The 17,157-nt window shown below is 41.7% G+C and overlaps 1 protein-coding gene across 2 annotated transcripts in view; it reads left to right on the top strand.

The window, feature by feature from the left end:
- The window catches only part of EVA1A (eva-1 homolog A, regulator of programmed cell death), a 206,305-nt gene that overhangs the window by 63,895 nt on the left and 125,253 nt on the right, over window positions 1-17,157 (top strand). For both annotated transcript variants that reach the window (XM_009905313.2, XM_054179914.1), the window contains exon 3: window positions 4,343-4,466. In XM_009905313.2, coding sequence (XP_009903615.2) covers window positions 4,343-4,466 — 124 coding nt within the window. The remainder of the gene's footprint in view (window positions 1-4,342; window positions 4,467-17,157) is intronic.

Below are 17,157 nucleotides of genomic sequence, written 5' to 3' on the forward strand. Positions count from 1 at the left end.
TAAGCTCAGCTGTGGTTTATCTTAGGCATGCAAGTGGAGTGCTTCTTGAAGAGTGAGTTAAAGAGACAGAATAAAAATCAGTGCACCCTTGGGAATGGCTGAGGACAGCCTTGCAGAGCTCACATCTGGTTCCAGATTTAAAAGGTTGTTATCTAAGAAATGTTTCATCCTATAGTGCCCACTAGAAAGACATGGTTTTGAGCTTGAGGCTGTTCCTGGTTTAAGATTCGGGTCACTGCAGTGAGATTAATCCAGGGCATAAATTACAGAGGTTAGATTAGTGTTTATTTTAATTGAATTCACATTTCTTGCTCTCTTATCTCTAAATCTTGCAGCTTTTTAGCTTAGTCATAAACCAGAGAATGGAATGGGTTTAAACAGCCACCACTTCCCTTCTGAGCACTGCCAGCCCTCAGGCTTTATTTACCACTGGTAGGCAATTATAAAATGGCACAACACAATTAATGTGTCTTCCCTCCCCTTTCATGCCAGACAGGAATTCCTCTGCTACCTTCTTCAGCTGGAGTGATTTCTATAACATGATCCAGTATAACTTTATTTTGCATTAGTCAGGGGTCTACCAGATTCCTATGACAGAAACAGCTGATGATATATATTAGTTAGGGATGATTCTGCGTGTCTGCTGCCGTTTCTTTGCAAGTTTGAATGGTTTCTGGGCCTCTTTTTTGTTTGGCTTGTGCTCACGTTTTCCCACTTTTACAGCTGACAGATACAGCCAGAAAACAAGGCAAATGCAAAGTGAATTGTCTAAATTTTCCCTGACACTAAGCAAAAGCCATGTAAGCTCAGGACATTCCCTCACTCCCACATGCTAAACAGCCTTCCTGGTGTCAGTCTAGCTGAGCATTTGCAAATACTTCAGCACCAACAACTGACATCAGCCAGAGCTCTGATATTTCCTAGAAGTATAATTTCTGAAAGTAAGATCAGAAAGCCAAGATTTTGGTTTGTAAGAGCTTCTATAAACCCCAGATGCACTGGACCTGCAAGGGAAGTGTATCTGTAGTGGATCTGCTTGTCATCCATGCTCTGTGGAGTTGCTGCTTACACAGTGTTTAAGCAGATGCTCATATATGGCACATACTGATGAAAGCAATGGGGAGGAAGGTTTCTGTGTATGAAATAATAGGTAAAAATCATACACACAAGTGTTTGAGTTAATATTAGTGCTGGTGTAACATCTTTGTTCTTGGTAATCAAGAACATGGCAGTGTCAACCGTGGCTAGCTAATTTAGTTCACATTGTTCCTGATGTATTTTATTAAGCATTGAACATTTTTAATTGGTTGTTTTGGGTTTTTTTACTCTCTATGGATCTATTTCATTATGCCTGAAATTTTACTCAAACAGTATCACAGTCTGCAGGAAATCAAATCAGAATGATTTTTTTAGATTTCCAGGAAAATGGTTGCCTTTGAGGGGAAGGTACAGTAGAATTATATGAATGAAAAGGAAATACTGATTTCTCTCTTCTTGTGAAATAACTTCTTGGAGTCATGGATAGCATCAAATTAAGTTGAAACTGTAGCTAATGGAAAACAATTAGTAAAAAGGCATATTTAGCCTCAAAAAACACTTCCCTTTTTCTGTGATCTCACAACAGCAGAGATGACTTTTGGTTCTTAATTTAGGTATAGACTTCCCTCTAGGGTTTTGTTTTACTTTTCATACTGCAGGAATTAAGCTCAGGAGGTTTTACTTACATGGAATAGGTGGAGTCAGCAAGAGCTGTCAAAAGTCAGAGCAGAGCAAGACAAAGTGACAATATATGAAGGCTGTTGTGTGGATTGCTCTCAGTATCACAGTATAACTAAGGTTGGAAGAGACCCCAAGGATCATCGAGTCCAACCTGTCTCGACAGACCCCACGACTAGACCATGGCACCAAGTGCCACGTCCAGTCTCCTCTTGAACACCTCCAGGGACGGTGACTCCACCACCTCCCTGGGCAGCCCATTCCAACGACGAACGATTCGCTCAGTGAAGAACTTTCTCCTCACTTCGAGTCTAAACCTCCCCTGGTGCAGCTTGAGACTGTGTCCCCCTCTCTAAGGTTGGTAAGTAATCGTCTTCGCTTCTGTTGCTGAGCCTGAAGACAGATGAACAAGTGCTGCTTAGACATTGGAACTGAAGTTTTCCAAGAGGCTTCATGTTGGCCTAACTCAGCCTCTGCTGAAACCCAGGGTGTCCCACTGGTTTTAATAGTACCTCTTATGCAGTGCTGAAGACTTCTGAAAATCCCACTCATCTGCCATGAATACTTTTGTTCATGGAAAATTCTGCTGCCTTTGAGGGGAGAAAGCTTCCTTTGTGAGAAAGAAAACATTCAGGGTACTGCTTCTTTTCTTTTGCTCCATATTCTTATCACTTCTTGGGTGTAAACACAGCTGTGACTGTCAAGGAGCAGCAAATCCCTTCAGGTCTACAGTGATTCGAAGAGGATTTCTCTTTGTATGTGAAGCACTCAAGAGATGTTCCAGTTGCTTTCTGAGATCAAAAGAAGTATCTGCATAAAGGCCTTGATTAAATTCTTTTGCAACTCATTGAATTTTGCTTTAAATGAAATTTCACATACTGAGTGAGCAATCAACCCTCATGAGCCCAGAGAAAAGAATATGCTGTTTCTAAGCATTTTAACATGATGGTCAAGTTGGGGCTAATGCTCCTAGGCACCTCTTTCAGCGTTCACCTTTACATCCTAAGCCCTATATTTTGAAATCCAATGCCTGCATTTTATTACCTTTGTAAATGGAAAACAACAATGTATGTTCTCTGCATACTAGAAAAGATCTGAATTTTCTTATTTTGAACTTTAAAATAAAGGTCAGACTTGAGGCAGGTGTAAATTCTTGCATGTGTCAGCCCAAAATGTGAAAGCTTTAGAAAGTTATGAGCAACCACAAATGAGGCAGTTTCCAATTGCATTTGAAACTGGAACATCTGTTTTAGCTGTTCTTTGGAGATAGACATTCAGAGTTACAATACTAAAGATTATATATGTATAATCTTAATAATTATACATATATATACACACACACACATACAATGTTCAGGGAGAACTCAGAAATAGAGAGTAGTCACTGAGGCAGAGAGAAAATTGGTTTGGGTGGCAAACAGCCTTTATGTTAATGGCACAGGGATAAGATTGTGGGAAAGGCCAAATATCGAGGTAGATTTAAGAAAAGGGAACAGTGAGAAGACAAAAGAGACCAGGGGAGTCTGGAGGAATTTCTGAGAAAGGATTTACTAGCACCTCCTTGCAAGTGAAAGTTAATTGTTTTGGTACTGGAATTCACAGGTCTGTATTGCAGGGACTTAGTGAGGCTGGTGGATTACCTCGCTCTGTGGTCTCAAAATGCTCTGACAGGTTCATGTGTGTCAGGCAAACATTATGGTAATTTTAGCACTTTAGGGACTCTGCAGGAGTATGTAAAAAACACCAAAGCCATCCAGCTGAATTTAAAACTTAATTACTGCCCCTTAATAATATTGTCTCCCCCACTACTGCTTTAAAGGATCATAGGGCTAAAAGAAATCATTAATCTTCCTTAATGAAGCTATTTTCTAGTAGGAGACAGAATGTCTTGCCCCTGTGGATTCTGAGATGGATTTTTCATGAGTGCTATGAATAGAGAAGTGGGGAGCAAGTACTAGAGGAAAAACACTGCAGAAAACGGGATAGGACCCAAAATACTGATGAGGGTTGAACCTCCACCTCACAGGCCCTTGCTGAGTTTAGCTGAAAGGAACATGACAATCACAGAGGCAGAGGAGTGAGCCTTATTAAAAACTGACGAAGTTGGCTGCATAACAATGTTTCCAACACAACTACTAATTATTGGAATAGCAGCAATTGCCAAAGCTTTTATATAACTGAGACAAGAGCTCTCTCGAAATCTGTGGCTGAAATTCTGCATCTTCCACAGGAATTGGAATCAGAATCGTGGTGGCAGAGTTGGAGTCTGCTTTAAACTGTGAATGCTGATTTATATCCATATGCTCTTCTTGGGACAGTACTGCCTTACACTGTGATTAAATTGCATGCAAATAGTTCAAAATCTCTGTGATCATCCCCTTGCAAACCCTTCCTTTTGCACACATGAAAGGAAAAGAAATCACGTTCCTTAAAACAGTACAATGTTCAGTTCTCTCCTAGTTCACAGCTTCTGTGGCACCCGCTGCTCTGAGTACCATTGCCTGCCCTGAGCCAGGGCTGGTTGAGGAGGCAAGGATGGCCTTGCTGATCTCCAACTTCTCTTTGTTTGGTAGAGATACTGAAGTGCTTTTGTTTTTCTGTTTCTTGTGTGCATCCTTGGCTGCAGAAGATGCTGGATGAGTGCCAGGACAGGCGGAGCTGCCAGTTTCTCATCAATAGCCGACTGTTCGGTGCAGATCCGTGCCCTGGAACCGGCAAGTACCTCATCGTGTGGTACAAGTGCAGGCCAAGTAAGTACCTCACTACTGAATCTGTTTGCTCTGGCAAGATCAAAACACTTTCATGCTTAATACTCACCAGAGAGGCCTTCTAGGACTTTTCGTTCTCCTCTGCCTTTATTTTTGGTGTAACATTACCTCTCTGGTATGGAGCATTTAGTTTCTCCCCCTCATTTGCTGCCTTGCTGGGGTACTGCTGCTCTAGTTCCTTCCTCCACTGGCACCTTGTTTTTGCAGGTGCCAGTGCAAGCCTTTGCTGAGCTAATGCTGTTGGTGGTGAGTGGGCTGCTCCTGCTCCCATCTACTGCTGTCCTTCTGTCCCAGTAGACTAGTGGGTCTTGTCCCTTCTTCTGACTGCCCCTCCAGAGGCAGCAGGAGCTCTTTGCATGGGCAAATACTTCAGACCTGGGTGCCCAAGGCAGATACTGGAGATTGTGGTGCAATAGGAAGCTCACCAGGCAAAAACCATGCCATAAGCCAGCTTTTGATTGTTTCCAGGTCAGATGGGAAATGTTAACCTGTGTTTTGTGTGATCTCATTAGCTGTGTTTAAGTTAAAAGGGGCCAGTGGATGAATACTGAAAGTGTGGAGGACTTAACCCGTTGTGGCTTTGGTCCAGGACAGTCAGCACCTTCTTGGCCCTACCAGGGGATTTAGCACAGCTTGGGCACCATTCTCCATCAGTGCTTAGGAAGCAGACACATTCATTTTGAGATAAATAGGGTTTGGTAGTGGCCAAACTGCGACAACAAATTTCATCTGGAAAGCAGGGCTTGACTCTATTTAAATTAATAGTCTGCACATGACATTTCAGATCAGCCTAATCTCAAGCCTGTTAGATGACATAACTAACATGGTTCCACCATCAGATCAGCAAAATGTTTGGAGAAGAAATGAAAAAAAAAAAAGCTTGCACAGGAAAGAAAAATATATCTGATTTCAGAAAAGGTTGGGAACAAAAGTGGAAACAGACTCTGTATTTTCTGTGCTGCTTCTGAGCCTTTTTGCCCTGGTGTGCAGAGAGCTGTGCAAATGAAGTGAAGGGATCTGGCAAGATCTGTAGGGAGTTCTAATGAAAAGTAGGTGATGAAGCACCTGCATTTGTTGTGAGGCTTTCAAGAGTAGTTGTAACATCCCTTGTTGGGTAAGAAATGCATCTCCAAGAGAGGGGTGATTAGCAGGGTGTTCTGACAAGTCCTCCTGAACCTGCAGGTTTTGTATCAAAGCTTGCTTGAGAAATCTGACTATTGAGGCCTGTGCTGAACTTCTGAAGGTACTTTGGGATTCCATCTGTGCATAAATATTTATGGCTTGGCATTCTTTGCTAATTGCAGATATGCTAGAAAATGAGTGTGTACTAGCTAGGTGATTTTCCTGACAGAGAGCAGGGAAACCTGCTTGAAAACGTTTCCCCAAGACTTTTTTTTTCAGGCAGCTCCAGTTTTGCAAGGTGAAAGAGGGCAGACTGACACAAATTATTGTTTCTTAGCCACTGGGCAAACTTTTAATCAGAACCCACTGGATTAATAACAAGGTTTGAAATATGTGAGGATTACTTTTACATAGAGATACTAGGACACACTCAGCCTTTTCTGGATGACTCAAAACATTAATTTTGAGTCCCACAAATAGAATCTAATGCTTGTGTGAGTTCAATAAGCCTTTTCACCTTTTTGTAGAGAGGTTAATGACAGGAGTGAAGAAACATGGACCTACTGAATGCAAAATACAGGGCCTTGAAACATTTTGGTAGGCTTTTTTGAGTATTGTTTGTGTTCTGTAAACCATTATATGTTTAAGAGCTGATTCCAAAAGCTGTGGCCCTGTGAAGAGTTGACCTGCTCCAGAAAGTTTGAGCACACATAGTTGTAAATGAAGAGCACCAGGGAGTTCTTGTCAAGAGCTCACTGCCTGGCACATGGCTCCATCCGTAGCTTTATCAAAAGGCAAACACAATTTTTTGAGTTCTGCTCCTGAATTTGTTCTTTTGAACTGCAGATGTGACAGAAATGCTTTAAAAAAAAGGTATTTAAAGTCTGAGTTGTCCTCTGGAAGCATTTCTTTCTTTCCTTTGCTTATTGAGGGAGCCAGATGGGACCACGCCCCTGAAGGAAGCGCCTACCTAGGTAGAATGAATGTAAGTTTTCCTGTATACAGGTATGAGAGGTGCCTTGGGAAGGGGCCTGCAGAGCTTGGACCGGATGTCTTTAACATAAAATAAGGTTGGCTAATGCCTCCCACTCTGAATCATACTGGAGTCTCAAATAGGTCCCTGAATAGAGGTAGTTTTCTAAAGTGAAAGACTTCCTTGAAAGAAAGCAAAACTGAAGTTAGTGGCATTTACTTGTACTGTTGCTGAAGAATAACTAGATGGTGCAGTCATTCCCTCTGGCCACTGTCACTGCAGTTATGCCTCTGACATTACATTCATATGAAATCTAGTGCTTTCAATGCTCATTGGCTGCATGGAATTCACTTCTGAGGCAAGGTGCTATTTTGGTCTCTCATGGGCAGAATTTCAAGGAGATGGAAGGCAGCAAATCATGCTGAGACTGAAAGGCCCAGATTAGCTAAATGATGGGGCTGCAGGGAATGGTGCAGTGGGGGGAATCTCTACTACAGTAGTTGCTCTAAGACTGCTTCCGCTGGAAGCATGGAAGACTGCGACAGCGATTTGGGGCTGAAGCACTGTGATTTACTCCTAGAACTTCAAAGAAATAGTTGAGAGAATTGTTGATTAAGTAGAAACAGTGAGAAATTCAACAGCTTGTGTGTTTTTTTGGAAGTCTTGTGCTAATCATGGTCCATTCTGGTTCAATGAAAGTATCTGGAATCTTGCAGACACTCGTGTGTACAGAAATCAAACACGTGCATAGGACTGCTTTGAAATGGCAAATATTTGGCAGTCCTGAGTATTCTCTATGCCTGTAAATATAAAAAATACACAATGTGTGTGTGCACTTTTAAGGTATAGGCTGTTTAAGGAGACCAGAAATAATAAAATGCTCTCTTCTGTCTCAGTTTGTGACAGGTGAGACTTATTTATTGCTCCTATGTATTGTGAGGGCCAAGGTTCATCAAAGCATATAGGGACTTAGTTTCTATTTTATTTTCCCATAGGTTGTGGGCCTTAGTTTTTGATATGTGCCAACTTTTGGAAAGATGTTCAAAAGCACAGTGCAGGTCTCAGCAGAGTTCATCTATGACTTGTGTCTCTAAACATAGAGTTCCTCTGCAAATTATCCTGCTATCTGCAGTCTCAATGGCAAGTCCTTAGAGGGAACCTGCGGGTCAGGTTGGGTCAGGTTGCTGTAGCCCTGAAGCCTGAAGTTGTTCTCTGTCACTGTAAATGTCATCTGGCATTTAGCGCAGGCTAGGGCTGGTTTTCAGCAGGAAATCTGGATATGGGCAACCTGCTTTAGAGGCTAAAATACTTGATGAGAATGGCTGTGGGCTGTACCATGCCAGGTGGCCTCAGCACAAGAGGATCGTCACATTTACTTTACAAGGGCCAGTGCAGCCCAAGATCCATACCCAAAGCACAGCAAGTCCTAGGATCAAGCCCTGAACACACAGAGGACTTCAATCTCCAGGGTACCTTTAAGGATCATTAAAAAATTGCACACAAATCCAATTACTTCTCAGGTAACATGCTGATTTAATTTAGACCCATTAAGTATAATTACCAAGTAGGCTGCAAGAACATATAATTAGAGGGATTTGACATACTATTTAATTGGTCTAACATGATTTCACTCTGAGATCTGGACTCACCAATATTATTCAAACAATTCAGTGTTTGTTTGTCCCCCTCATTTTAGAGACAGAGAACCGTGTCCAGTTGTTTCTTATTGTAAACTAGGAAATATTTGGTCTGTGTGCCAGACTTTCTAGTCTATGAGGTCTAATTCTGGGTGGGAATAGGATCTATGGGGCTGCCCAAGTCATGCTGAAGAAATAATTTCACCTCTCTACATCCCAGCAATACTTTTGAGGCTGATTTCACTGGGGTCTTTCACTGCTCTGGGCTGTTGTACAATCAGGGATCAATCTGCCCCTGCACAGCATCTGTTTGCCCCATGTGGCTTTTCGGTTATTTTTTTGCCTTCTTCAAAAGTGCCAATACTCCTGAACAAAACGGAGATACAAACACCTGCCTTGCTCTGCAAAGGGATTACTCAGGATGAGATGTGCTGCCTGGCCATTTGCTGGCAGTGCTGTTGAGGAAGGAGAGGGGCCCTACCCTACTTACATGTCTTCCCCCATGAGTCTCTCATGTAGTCCCTTTCTCTTGTCTCCTCTTCTGCCATTTCCACGCTGGATTTGTTGTCCCCTTCTCAGCTCTGATCAACCTCCTGAAGTGCTGTAGTGGTATTTTCCCTTCTTCTTATTGTGCAGTTGCTACTTTAGCTTTTGACTTCAAGGACTCTGAGAGACAAAATTTTCCATCCAGTAGAGATTTTTCCCCAATTATTATTATTATTTTAATTTAATTTTAAAGTGCCCTGTGAAGCAGCTGGATGTGATAGTTGGAGGCTTGGTGGGTGTAAAGCCTCCCTGTATTAACTGTCCCAGAGATGTAACAAAGTGTAAAGCAAAACGTTGCTGCTCTCCCTTCTATTCACAAACGTAAGCTAAAGACTTTGAAGTTTCCACAAGCCTGGATTGTGACCTGGGCTCCAATTGCAGCACAAATCCCTCTGTGACAATACAAAAACATATCTGTGAAAGGCACATCAAGGCTCTGAGAAATCCATCTGGAAAGGAAACTTGCGTTTCTTGGCAAAGGGTGAAGTGGCAAAAGTTTGTATAGGGGTTGAAGGAATAAATGGGGTGAGGGAGGTCACTTTGTTCTAGTTCAAAACTTGTAGCTTTGATTTATGGGAAAACTTTTGTGCTGAAAATCGACCTGGACACATGTATTGAAGAAAGCAGGCAGTCATTCTCTCCACTGTGGGTTTAATTCTAATTTGAGAGGCCCAGCTAATTCTTGTGAAATGTTAATGTGGGAATTACCATTCTGATGTCCTCGCCAAAATCTTACCCAAGTAACTGTTTTCCTTAAGAGCCCTAGGAAATTTTGTTTAGAAAGCAACTGAATTATAAAATCATTTAGGAATTACAATTAGATGATCTCATGATAAAAAACTGTAATCTTCAAATTTTCACACTCTCATATAGTGATGGAGATGCCATTCTGTGTCCCGGGAGTGGCTGCCTTTTTGTGAGGTTGTGTGGATTTATGTTGTTAAATTTTTTTTGCTAGTTGTTCTCCAAAACCTGTACAAACAGAAGAATACCATTACTTGTGGCAGAGCTTTTCCAGCTATGAAAGAATTGCAAAGACATCCTCTGTGTTAGTGGTTCACAATTGCTGATGAATGTGAAGCTGTCTTATGTCTCCTGGGGAATTAGTCAGTTCTGCTCATCACATTTCAGCTGGATTGGCTGAAAAGTGTGGAAAGGACATTTTGGAAGGGCCATGTAGGCTTGTAGTGAATGTATCTAGTTCACCTTTAATTCCCCCCAGTATCGAATCTACTGTGGGCTCTGCCATTGACTTTGCTGGCAAAATGTTACACCTTTTCTGTTAAATTCAGTGAATATGGCACAAAAAGCCTGGTCTCATCATGCATCTTCAGTGCTTTCAGTCTCTAGGCAGAGTTTGCAAAATGCTAAGAGAAGAGTGAAGAGCTATGGGAAGAACACAGTTACTGCAGAAATTTCACATGCGAGCAGGCAGAGACCTGAATGTAACACTGGTGACTCGTTTTAGTGCTGGGATAGACTAGCAATTCAGTAGTTATCAACCCTTCCAGAAAAGCATTAATCTCCTTGGTAAGACAGGTTTATTGGTGGCAGGAGAAGTTCACTGTATTGTTCATTACATTGCTGTTTTGGTGGGCCAGGTTTTCCAAAGCAGCACGATGGAGTGAGGGTTGTTTAATGGGCATGTCCTTCTAGCCCAGCCACTGAAGCAACAGAATAAGCCTTTTACCTCCTGAATTCATCAGCTTGCCTTTGCTTATCTGTATTATTTCAAAACTGTTAAGGTGGCACAGGGAGTGGGAATTTGTGAGGGCAATAAAACTCCAGGCAGCAAATGCTGTGGTGAGGAAAAGGTGTAAATAAAAGAATGCTATCAATAACAAAGCACAGATCCATCAGTCTATAATCAGGAGCTGAGAAACTGTAATGCTCATGATTAATATTATTTTAAGCCATTGATGCACAGAGACTTTCAGGTGCTATCAAATAGCCCTATCGCTGTAGCACACTTATCACTTGACTGGCAGGAATGGTATTAAAAGTACATGTGAATTTGTTGTCAGCAAATGCAGAGATTATTGCCAGATTCTGCCCCTTCAGAGAAGGAAACTGCTGCTCACTTGGGAGAGTTAATAATGATAATAAATTAAAAAAAGTTTTCTTTCAAACTTAGTCAGTCAGCCCTGATTGACATAAGGAGTCAGTGAAGACCAGGGTGCTCTCCAGTGATATAGATGGAAAGATTCTCTTTGCTGGATCAGGTCTTCTCCACTCTGCAGATGTGAACAACTAAACAAGATGAATTATGAAGTTGTCCTAAATTGTAAAAATCATAAAGCTGTGCCTTTTATAGATCCTCTTTGTTTCCTATCATTTGAGCATTCTGTGTAGTGGCAGGAAAAAAACAAGGGTAACCCTCCCCCTTTTAAGTAATTATTACTCAGTGAAGGATGACAAAAGGGTATACCACAGTCTTTCTGTTCTGGAACAGGTGAGTGGACAGCATTTCCAGGAGATGGGAGCCTCTGCCCTCACGTACTTCAGGAGATGCATCCCATCCTTAGGCATTTTGGGCTTTGGCTGCTGCCAGAGACAAAGTGTTCTGGACACCTTCTCCTCAGAAGAGCCAAGGGCGTCTCCTTTAGGCAACTAATCACAATAAACACAAGGAAACCAAGTTTTAAAAAATGAAACCCATGAGGCTAAATCACAGTCTTATTGTGGTAAAGGCTTGCATCTCTGAAAGACAGATTTCAAGATTTTCTGGCATACTGGTAAAGAACTGTGAGAAGAAAACCATGCCACATAGATATTATGCTCCTAAACTACATTGTGATGCTGCAAACAATTACTTTTGTGAGCATTTGGATCTGTGATATTGAATCCACAGTTTAAACCATGTGTGTAGGCCTCATGGAACTGTGAAGTGAATTTACACAGTGCATTCTGCAGGAAGTCCTGTATTTGGATTTATTCAAGATAAAATAGAGCTCAATCGCTCTTTTCAAGTAAATGTCCTCAGAAAAAAAGCAGAGAAGAGTAAATCTTCCCTGGGATAGAGGCATGGTAATGGACTCTTAGCAATACTCTGGACTCCTACAGTATTTTTTCAATATCAGTCCTACATTTGGTTTTCAAATTAGTTATACATTTTAAAAACAGGAATCTCCTGATATTTTCAGGTTTTCATCATACCAATGGTGCATCAAGCTCTTCTCCATTACACAGTTAGTTTTATGACTACTCAAAAGGCACTGGAGGTTGTCATCTAGTCATGTCTGTGGGAACTGGGACTTTTAAAGCATCCATGATGAATCTGGGAGATTTGGTAACTGTATTTCTCCCAGCTACATTTTTTTCCCCTTCCCAGGAAAAGCCATTGAGGGAATACTGTATGTTTAATTATTTAGGACAGTAGTGAACTAGCTTTTAATTTAGCAGGCCTCATTTTCTCATATTTTATGCTCTAGGCAACTCAATGGATTATGTGTAAAAATATTAATCAGGTATTCTTCTAATGCTTCTGTGTCAGAATTATCATCACCGTTATTTTAACATTTAGAGAAGACCATTTTAATGATAGAAGACTAAATTCTCCCTTTCAGCTATTTTAATAATAACTTTAAGCAGCATTGCTCCAGATGTACACCATCACTAGAAGAGAAGTGCTGTGAGCAGTAATACAATTGAAGTTTTTTCCTTACATATTTAAATAACTTTTTCCTCAGTGCATCAATCTCATCTTTTCATTACAGTAACAAACTTTTCCACCATGCTTTCTATGTTGCCTCCTATAGGGAAGCTAGTCCAGACCTATATCCATGCTAATCTGCCAGGTATTACATTTGTGCTGGCTGGCAGGTGGGACAGTGTGACAATTACACCGAGTTTTGGCACTGATTTGGCTCTCTTCTGTGATTTTCTGCTAGTTCCTAAAAAAGTAGTATAGAACCTTAATTATGTTTGTCATCTCAACATTTCTGATAAATTTCACTAAAATTTAGCCATCAGCTATCCAGGTCCTTGAAAGGAGGACTAATAAATTACAAGGCAGAGGCTCAGGTGGCAGAATTCATTACTCACAGCTGCTTCAGAATATCAGCCCAAATTCATTAATAGAAGAAGTAGGATGAGAATGGAATTTGTCATGGGCTCCCAAGTGTTTTATTTAGCTTTTCTCTCGCAGTCTAGTGCATGTAGTTTGATATTGTTCCCTTTTCCCTCCTTAAATAACCATATACCTCTGCTTGTCCAAGAGGAAAGTGCAGCTAGGTGCATCTGAACTCTACTTTGGAAATGAAATGTAGCAGTTAATTTGCAGCACTGACAGCCTCTTCACAGCAGAATGTAAAAAGATAACTACTTCAGACTAATGAAAGTGACAGTGGGGAAAGGCGCCTCTTAAACATTGCAAATTGGATGGGTGCATCAGGAGGGTAATTTTAAAGGAATCTGACAAGGTCATTTGCAAAGAACAATCTTCTTACTTGTCAAAATAGTTTCAGACCTCCAAAACCTGGCACTTTTGAGTTTTCTGAAGTTGGCAAACTGCCTGTTTGATAAAACTCTGGAGTATGATCGAGCCATATCTTCCAGAGTTTGAAATTAGTTTCCACAGAAGCAAGCAGTGCACTCTGTGCCATCAAGGGTAAGAAACTTCAAGTTTTAGAACTGAAATTACAACATCTTCACGAAGTTTCTCAAGGCAAATTGAACTTTCATAGTGTTAAAATATATTTATGTTCAAATATATGGATTTGTGATATTCTCTCTCTCTCTTCTTTTTTTTAAATGTTCAAATGAAAGGGGATGATCACTTTTAGATCCTGGCTGTTGAAATGAGGGAATGATCAGGTAGTCCACAGCTTATGTGCTTGTGAGAGAGTCAGAGGAAAGGCAGTGCTTGAGGACTTTGAAGACCTTTGCTGTTCTGGAAATGTTTCCTCCACCCAGTCCTACCTAACTGAATTCTGGCTTGATCAATATGGATTTATTAAAATCCTGAGATGAGCAGAGAGTTCTCATTAGTAGCAGGTTCACATGGATGTGGAGGAAGCTCTGGAACTCAGGATATGATGTGCATAGAATACATAGAATACATAGAATAAACCAGGTTGGAAGAGACCTTCAAGATCATCGCGTCCAACCCATCAACCAATCCAACACTGCCCAAACAACTAACCCACGGCACCAAGCACCCCGTCAAGTCTTCTCCTGAAAACCTCCAGTGATGGCGACTCCACCACCTCCCCAGGCAGCCCATTCCAATGGGCAATCACTCTTTCTGTATAGAACTTTCTCCTAACATCCAGCCTGAACCTCCCCTGGAGCAGCATGAGACTGTGTCCTCTTGTTCTGGTACTGGCTGCCTGGGAGAAGAGACCAACATCCACCTGTCTACAACCTCCCTTCAGGTAGTTGTAGAGAGTAATAAGGTCACCCCTGAGTCTCCTCTTCTCCAGGCTAAGCAACCCCAGCTCCTTCAGCCTCTCCTCACAGGGCTTATGTTCCAAACCCCTCACCAACTTTGTTGCTCTTCTCTGGACTCGTTCCAGCAAGTCAACATCCTTCCTAAACTGAGGGGCCCAGAACTGGACACAGTACTCGAGGTGCGGCCTAACCAGTGCAGTGTACAGGGGCAGAATGACCTCCCTGCTCCTGCTGGCCACACTGTTCCTGATGCAGGCCAGGATGCCATTGGCCCTCTTAGCTGCCTGGGCACACTGCAGGCTCATGTTCAGTCTACCGTCGACCAGCACCCCCAGGTCCCTCTCAGCCTGACTGCTCTCCAGCCACTCTGACCCCAGCTTGTAGCTCTGCATGGGGTTGTTGTGGCCAATGTGCAGAACCCGGCACTTGGATGTGTTAAATCTCATGTTGGGAGCAAAAGGAAACTGAAAGATAAAAAACCCCAAGGATCCACAGCAGAGTGCAGTGGTCTAAACAGATTTGTTGTTGTGAGGAATCTCTGTTGATTTAACTGTGCTCTGGGACTTGGAGGCCAGAATCCTCTTATATCTTCCAAAGTGTAAAAGAGAACAAAATGCTCAGATAACAAATGATTGCTTGAAATGAAGTATAAGTAAATATACAAACACAGGAATAGCAGTGGGGAAAATTTTTGAAGGGGTGTGCTGACCAGAAAATATCTTTTTAATCCAGTTGCCCTCTTCATGGTAGAGTGTAGGAGTCAGTGAAAGCTGTCCAAGGCACCTTTGCTCTTTCTGCTTTGAGATACACTTATCTATTTCAGTTTTGAAATTCTGTTGACTTTGATCTATATGCACTCAAAAAAATCTCTGTATCTTACAAAAGGTCCTGGGAACTAGCTGATTACTGGGGAAAATAAAATTATCTAAAAATGAGGGCCACAGTTTACAAGGATAGGTGCTGGGTGGATATTCCAAAAGCTGTTTATGTCCTGGTGCACAGGCACTCTTGTTCAGGAATGCTGCTGAAAGGTGTCTGTTTTAGGGTTTAATAGGTTTCTTGTCTTGGAGATTCATCTCCTTCCTTCCCCCTGAAAAGCCAGTAACAGTTACTCACTGTATTCCTCTCTCACATGATTAACAAAATCACTAGACAGGTTGCCTAAACAAGATGTGCAATCTTGGAGGTATTAAAACCCTCAGCAAGCTGCTGCCCCAGTTAACTCCTATATGAAGATACGGCTTGGTCTAGATGGTCTGCAGAGGTGCATTCTGTGACTCTGGGAATTATGATCTGGAATGACTATATCTGTAGTGAAGAGTATATTTCCATGGTTAACCCTTAGCTTGGCTTTTCTCTTTAGGCTAACACAAAATAATTGCTATGTGGTGATTTTCACAATGTAAGTATCCTACCTAAATGTGCTGAAATGAGCAAAATCTCAGTGTCTATAAAAGTTTGTTTACTTTTAATTTATGATTAAGAGGTTGCATGTTCCTCTTGCACCATCTGGCTCACTGTGTTAAATGTTGCAACATTGCATGGTTAGTCCCAACAGTGTGGTCAGGTGGCCAAGAAGGCCAAGAGCATTCTGGCCTGTATCAGGAACAGTGTGGCCCACAGGACTAGAAAAGTGATCATGCCCCTGTACTTGGCACTGGTGAGGCCATACTTTGAATACTGTGATCAGTTTTGGGGCCCTCAGTACAGGAAAGACATTGAGGTGTTGGAGTGGATCCAGAGAAAGGACCCAAAGCTGGTGAAGTGTCTGGAGAACAAGTTATAATGGTTTAGCACAAGGGCTGACCTGCATGCTCCCCCAACACAAAAGTGAGGGGAAAAGTAACAACACACAGCTCAGGGTTGAAATAATGAAATAACATAAGGATTTAATATAACATAAAATATCATAATCACAATGCACAATTACCTTAGCTTAGCCTATTTGAAGAAGAAGCTCAGTGAAATACAGGGAAAAATGTAGCATAAAACAGAAAGCCAAAACCAGCAGCTACCTGACTCCTACCCCTTCTGCTGCCATGCCTGGGGAAAAAGAGAGCCAACACTCAAAAAATCGGAACCCGGAAGCAGCAACTGGAACAGGAAGCTTCCCATATTGCAGTCTGAACTTCAAGCCCCATGATATTTTGCTCCAGTTAGCACTTTCATTTCTGAAGCTGGCATGACTGCATCTTGGTATGAATAACAGCAGCAGATTCAACTCAATCCATGATACAAGTCTTATGAGGACACGTTGAGGGAACTGGGGTCCTTTAGTCTGGAGAAAAAGAGCATAAAGGGAGACCTTACTGAATGTTGGTCTCTTCTCCCTAGTCTTGAGTGATGGAAGAAGAGAAAATGGCTTCAGATTGTTCCAGGAGAGGTTTAGATTGCCCATTAGGAAAAATTTCTTTACCAAAAGAGTGGTCAAGCATTGGAACAGGCTGCCCAGAGAAGTGGTGGTGTCACAGCCCTGCAGATGTTCAATAAGCATAAAGACACAGCTCTTTGGGACATGATTTAATGGCCATGGTGGTGTTAGGTCGACAGTTGGACTTAATGATCTTAGAAATATTTTCCAATCAAAATAATAATACATGAACAGTTATGAATTTCAAGCAAGAAATGTTCTTTATTTTGGGTGGTGTGTAGTGGAGCATCTGAAAAAGCTGGGATGAATGTGAGCAAGGCAAAAATTTGGCTAAAGAGAAGTTATTAGCTTACATGGAGTGCAGTTTGGTTCTGAACTGGCATCTTGGGTGCAGCCTCAGTAATTTAACTGTTACAAACTAGATAAGATCGTCTTCTATGCCAAAAGGTTCTGACCTGATAAGGCAGTGGGCAAAATGATGTTTCCTACAAAATACAATTCCTTGCTCAGATCCCCAATTTTAATATTAAATCCTTTAGGATTTTTTGAAGAAGACGGATTTCTATTTGCATGTATTTCCAGCTCTTTGATCTGGGAAATGGGGTCAACCATTATGCACTGACTGTACACATT

Source organism: Dryobates pubescens, chromosome 3, assembly GCF_014839835.1.
Source record: "Dryobates pubescens isolate bDryPub1 chromosome 3, bDryPub1.pri, whole genome shotgun sequence".
Taxonomy (NCBI): Eukaryota; Metazoa; Chordata; class Aves; order Piciformes; family Picidae; genus Dryobates; species Dryobates pubescens.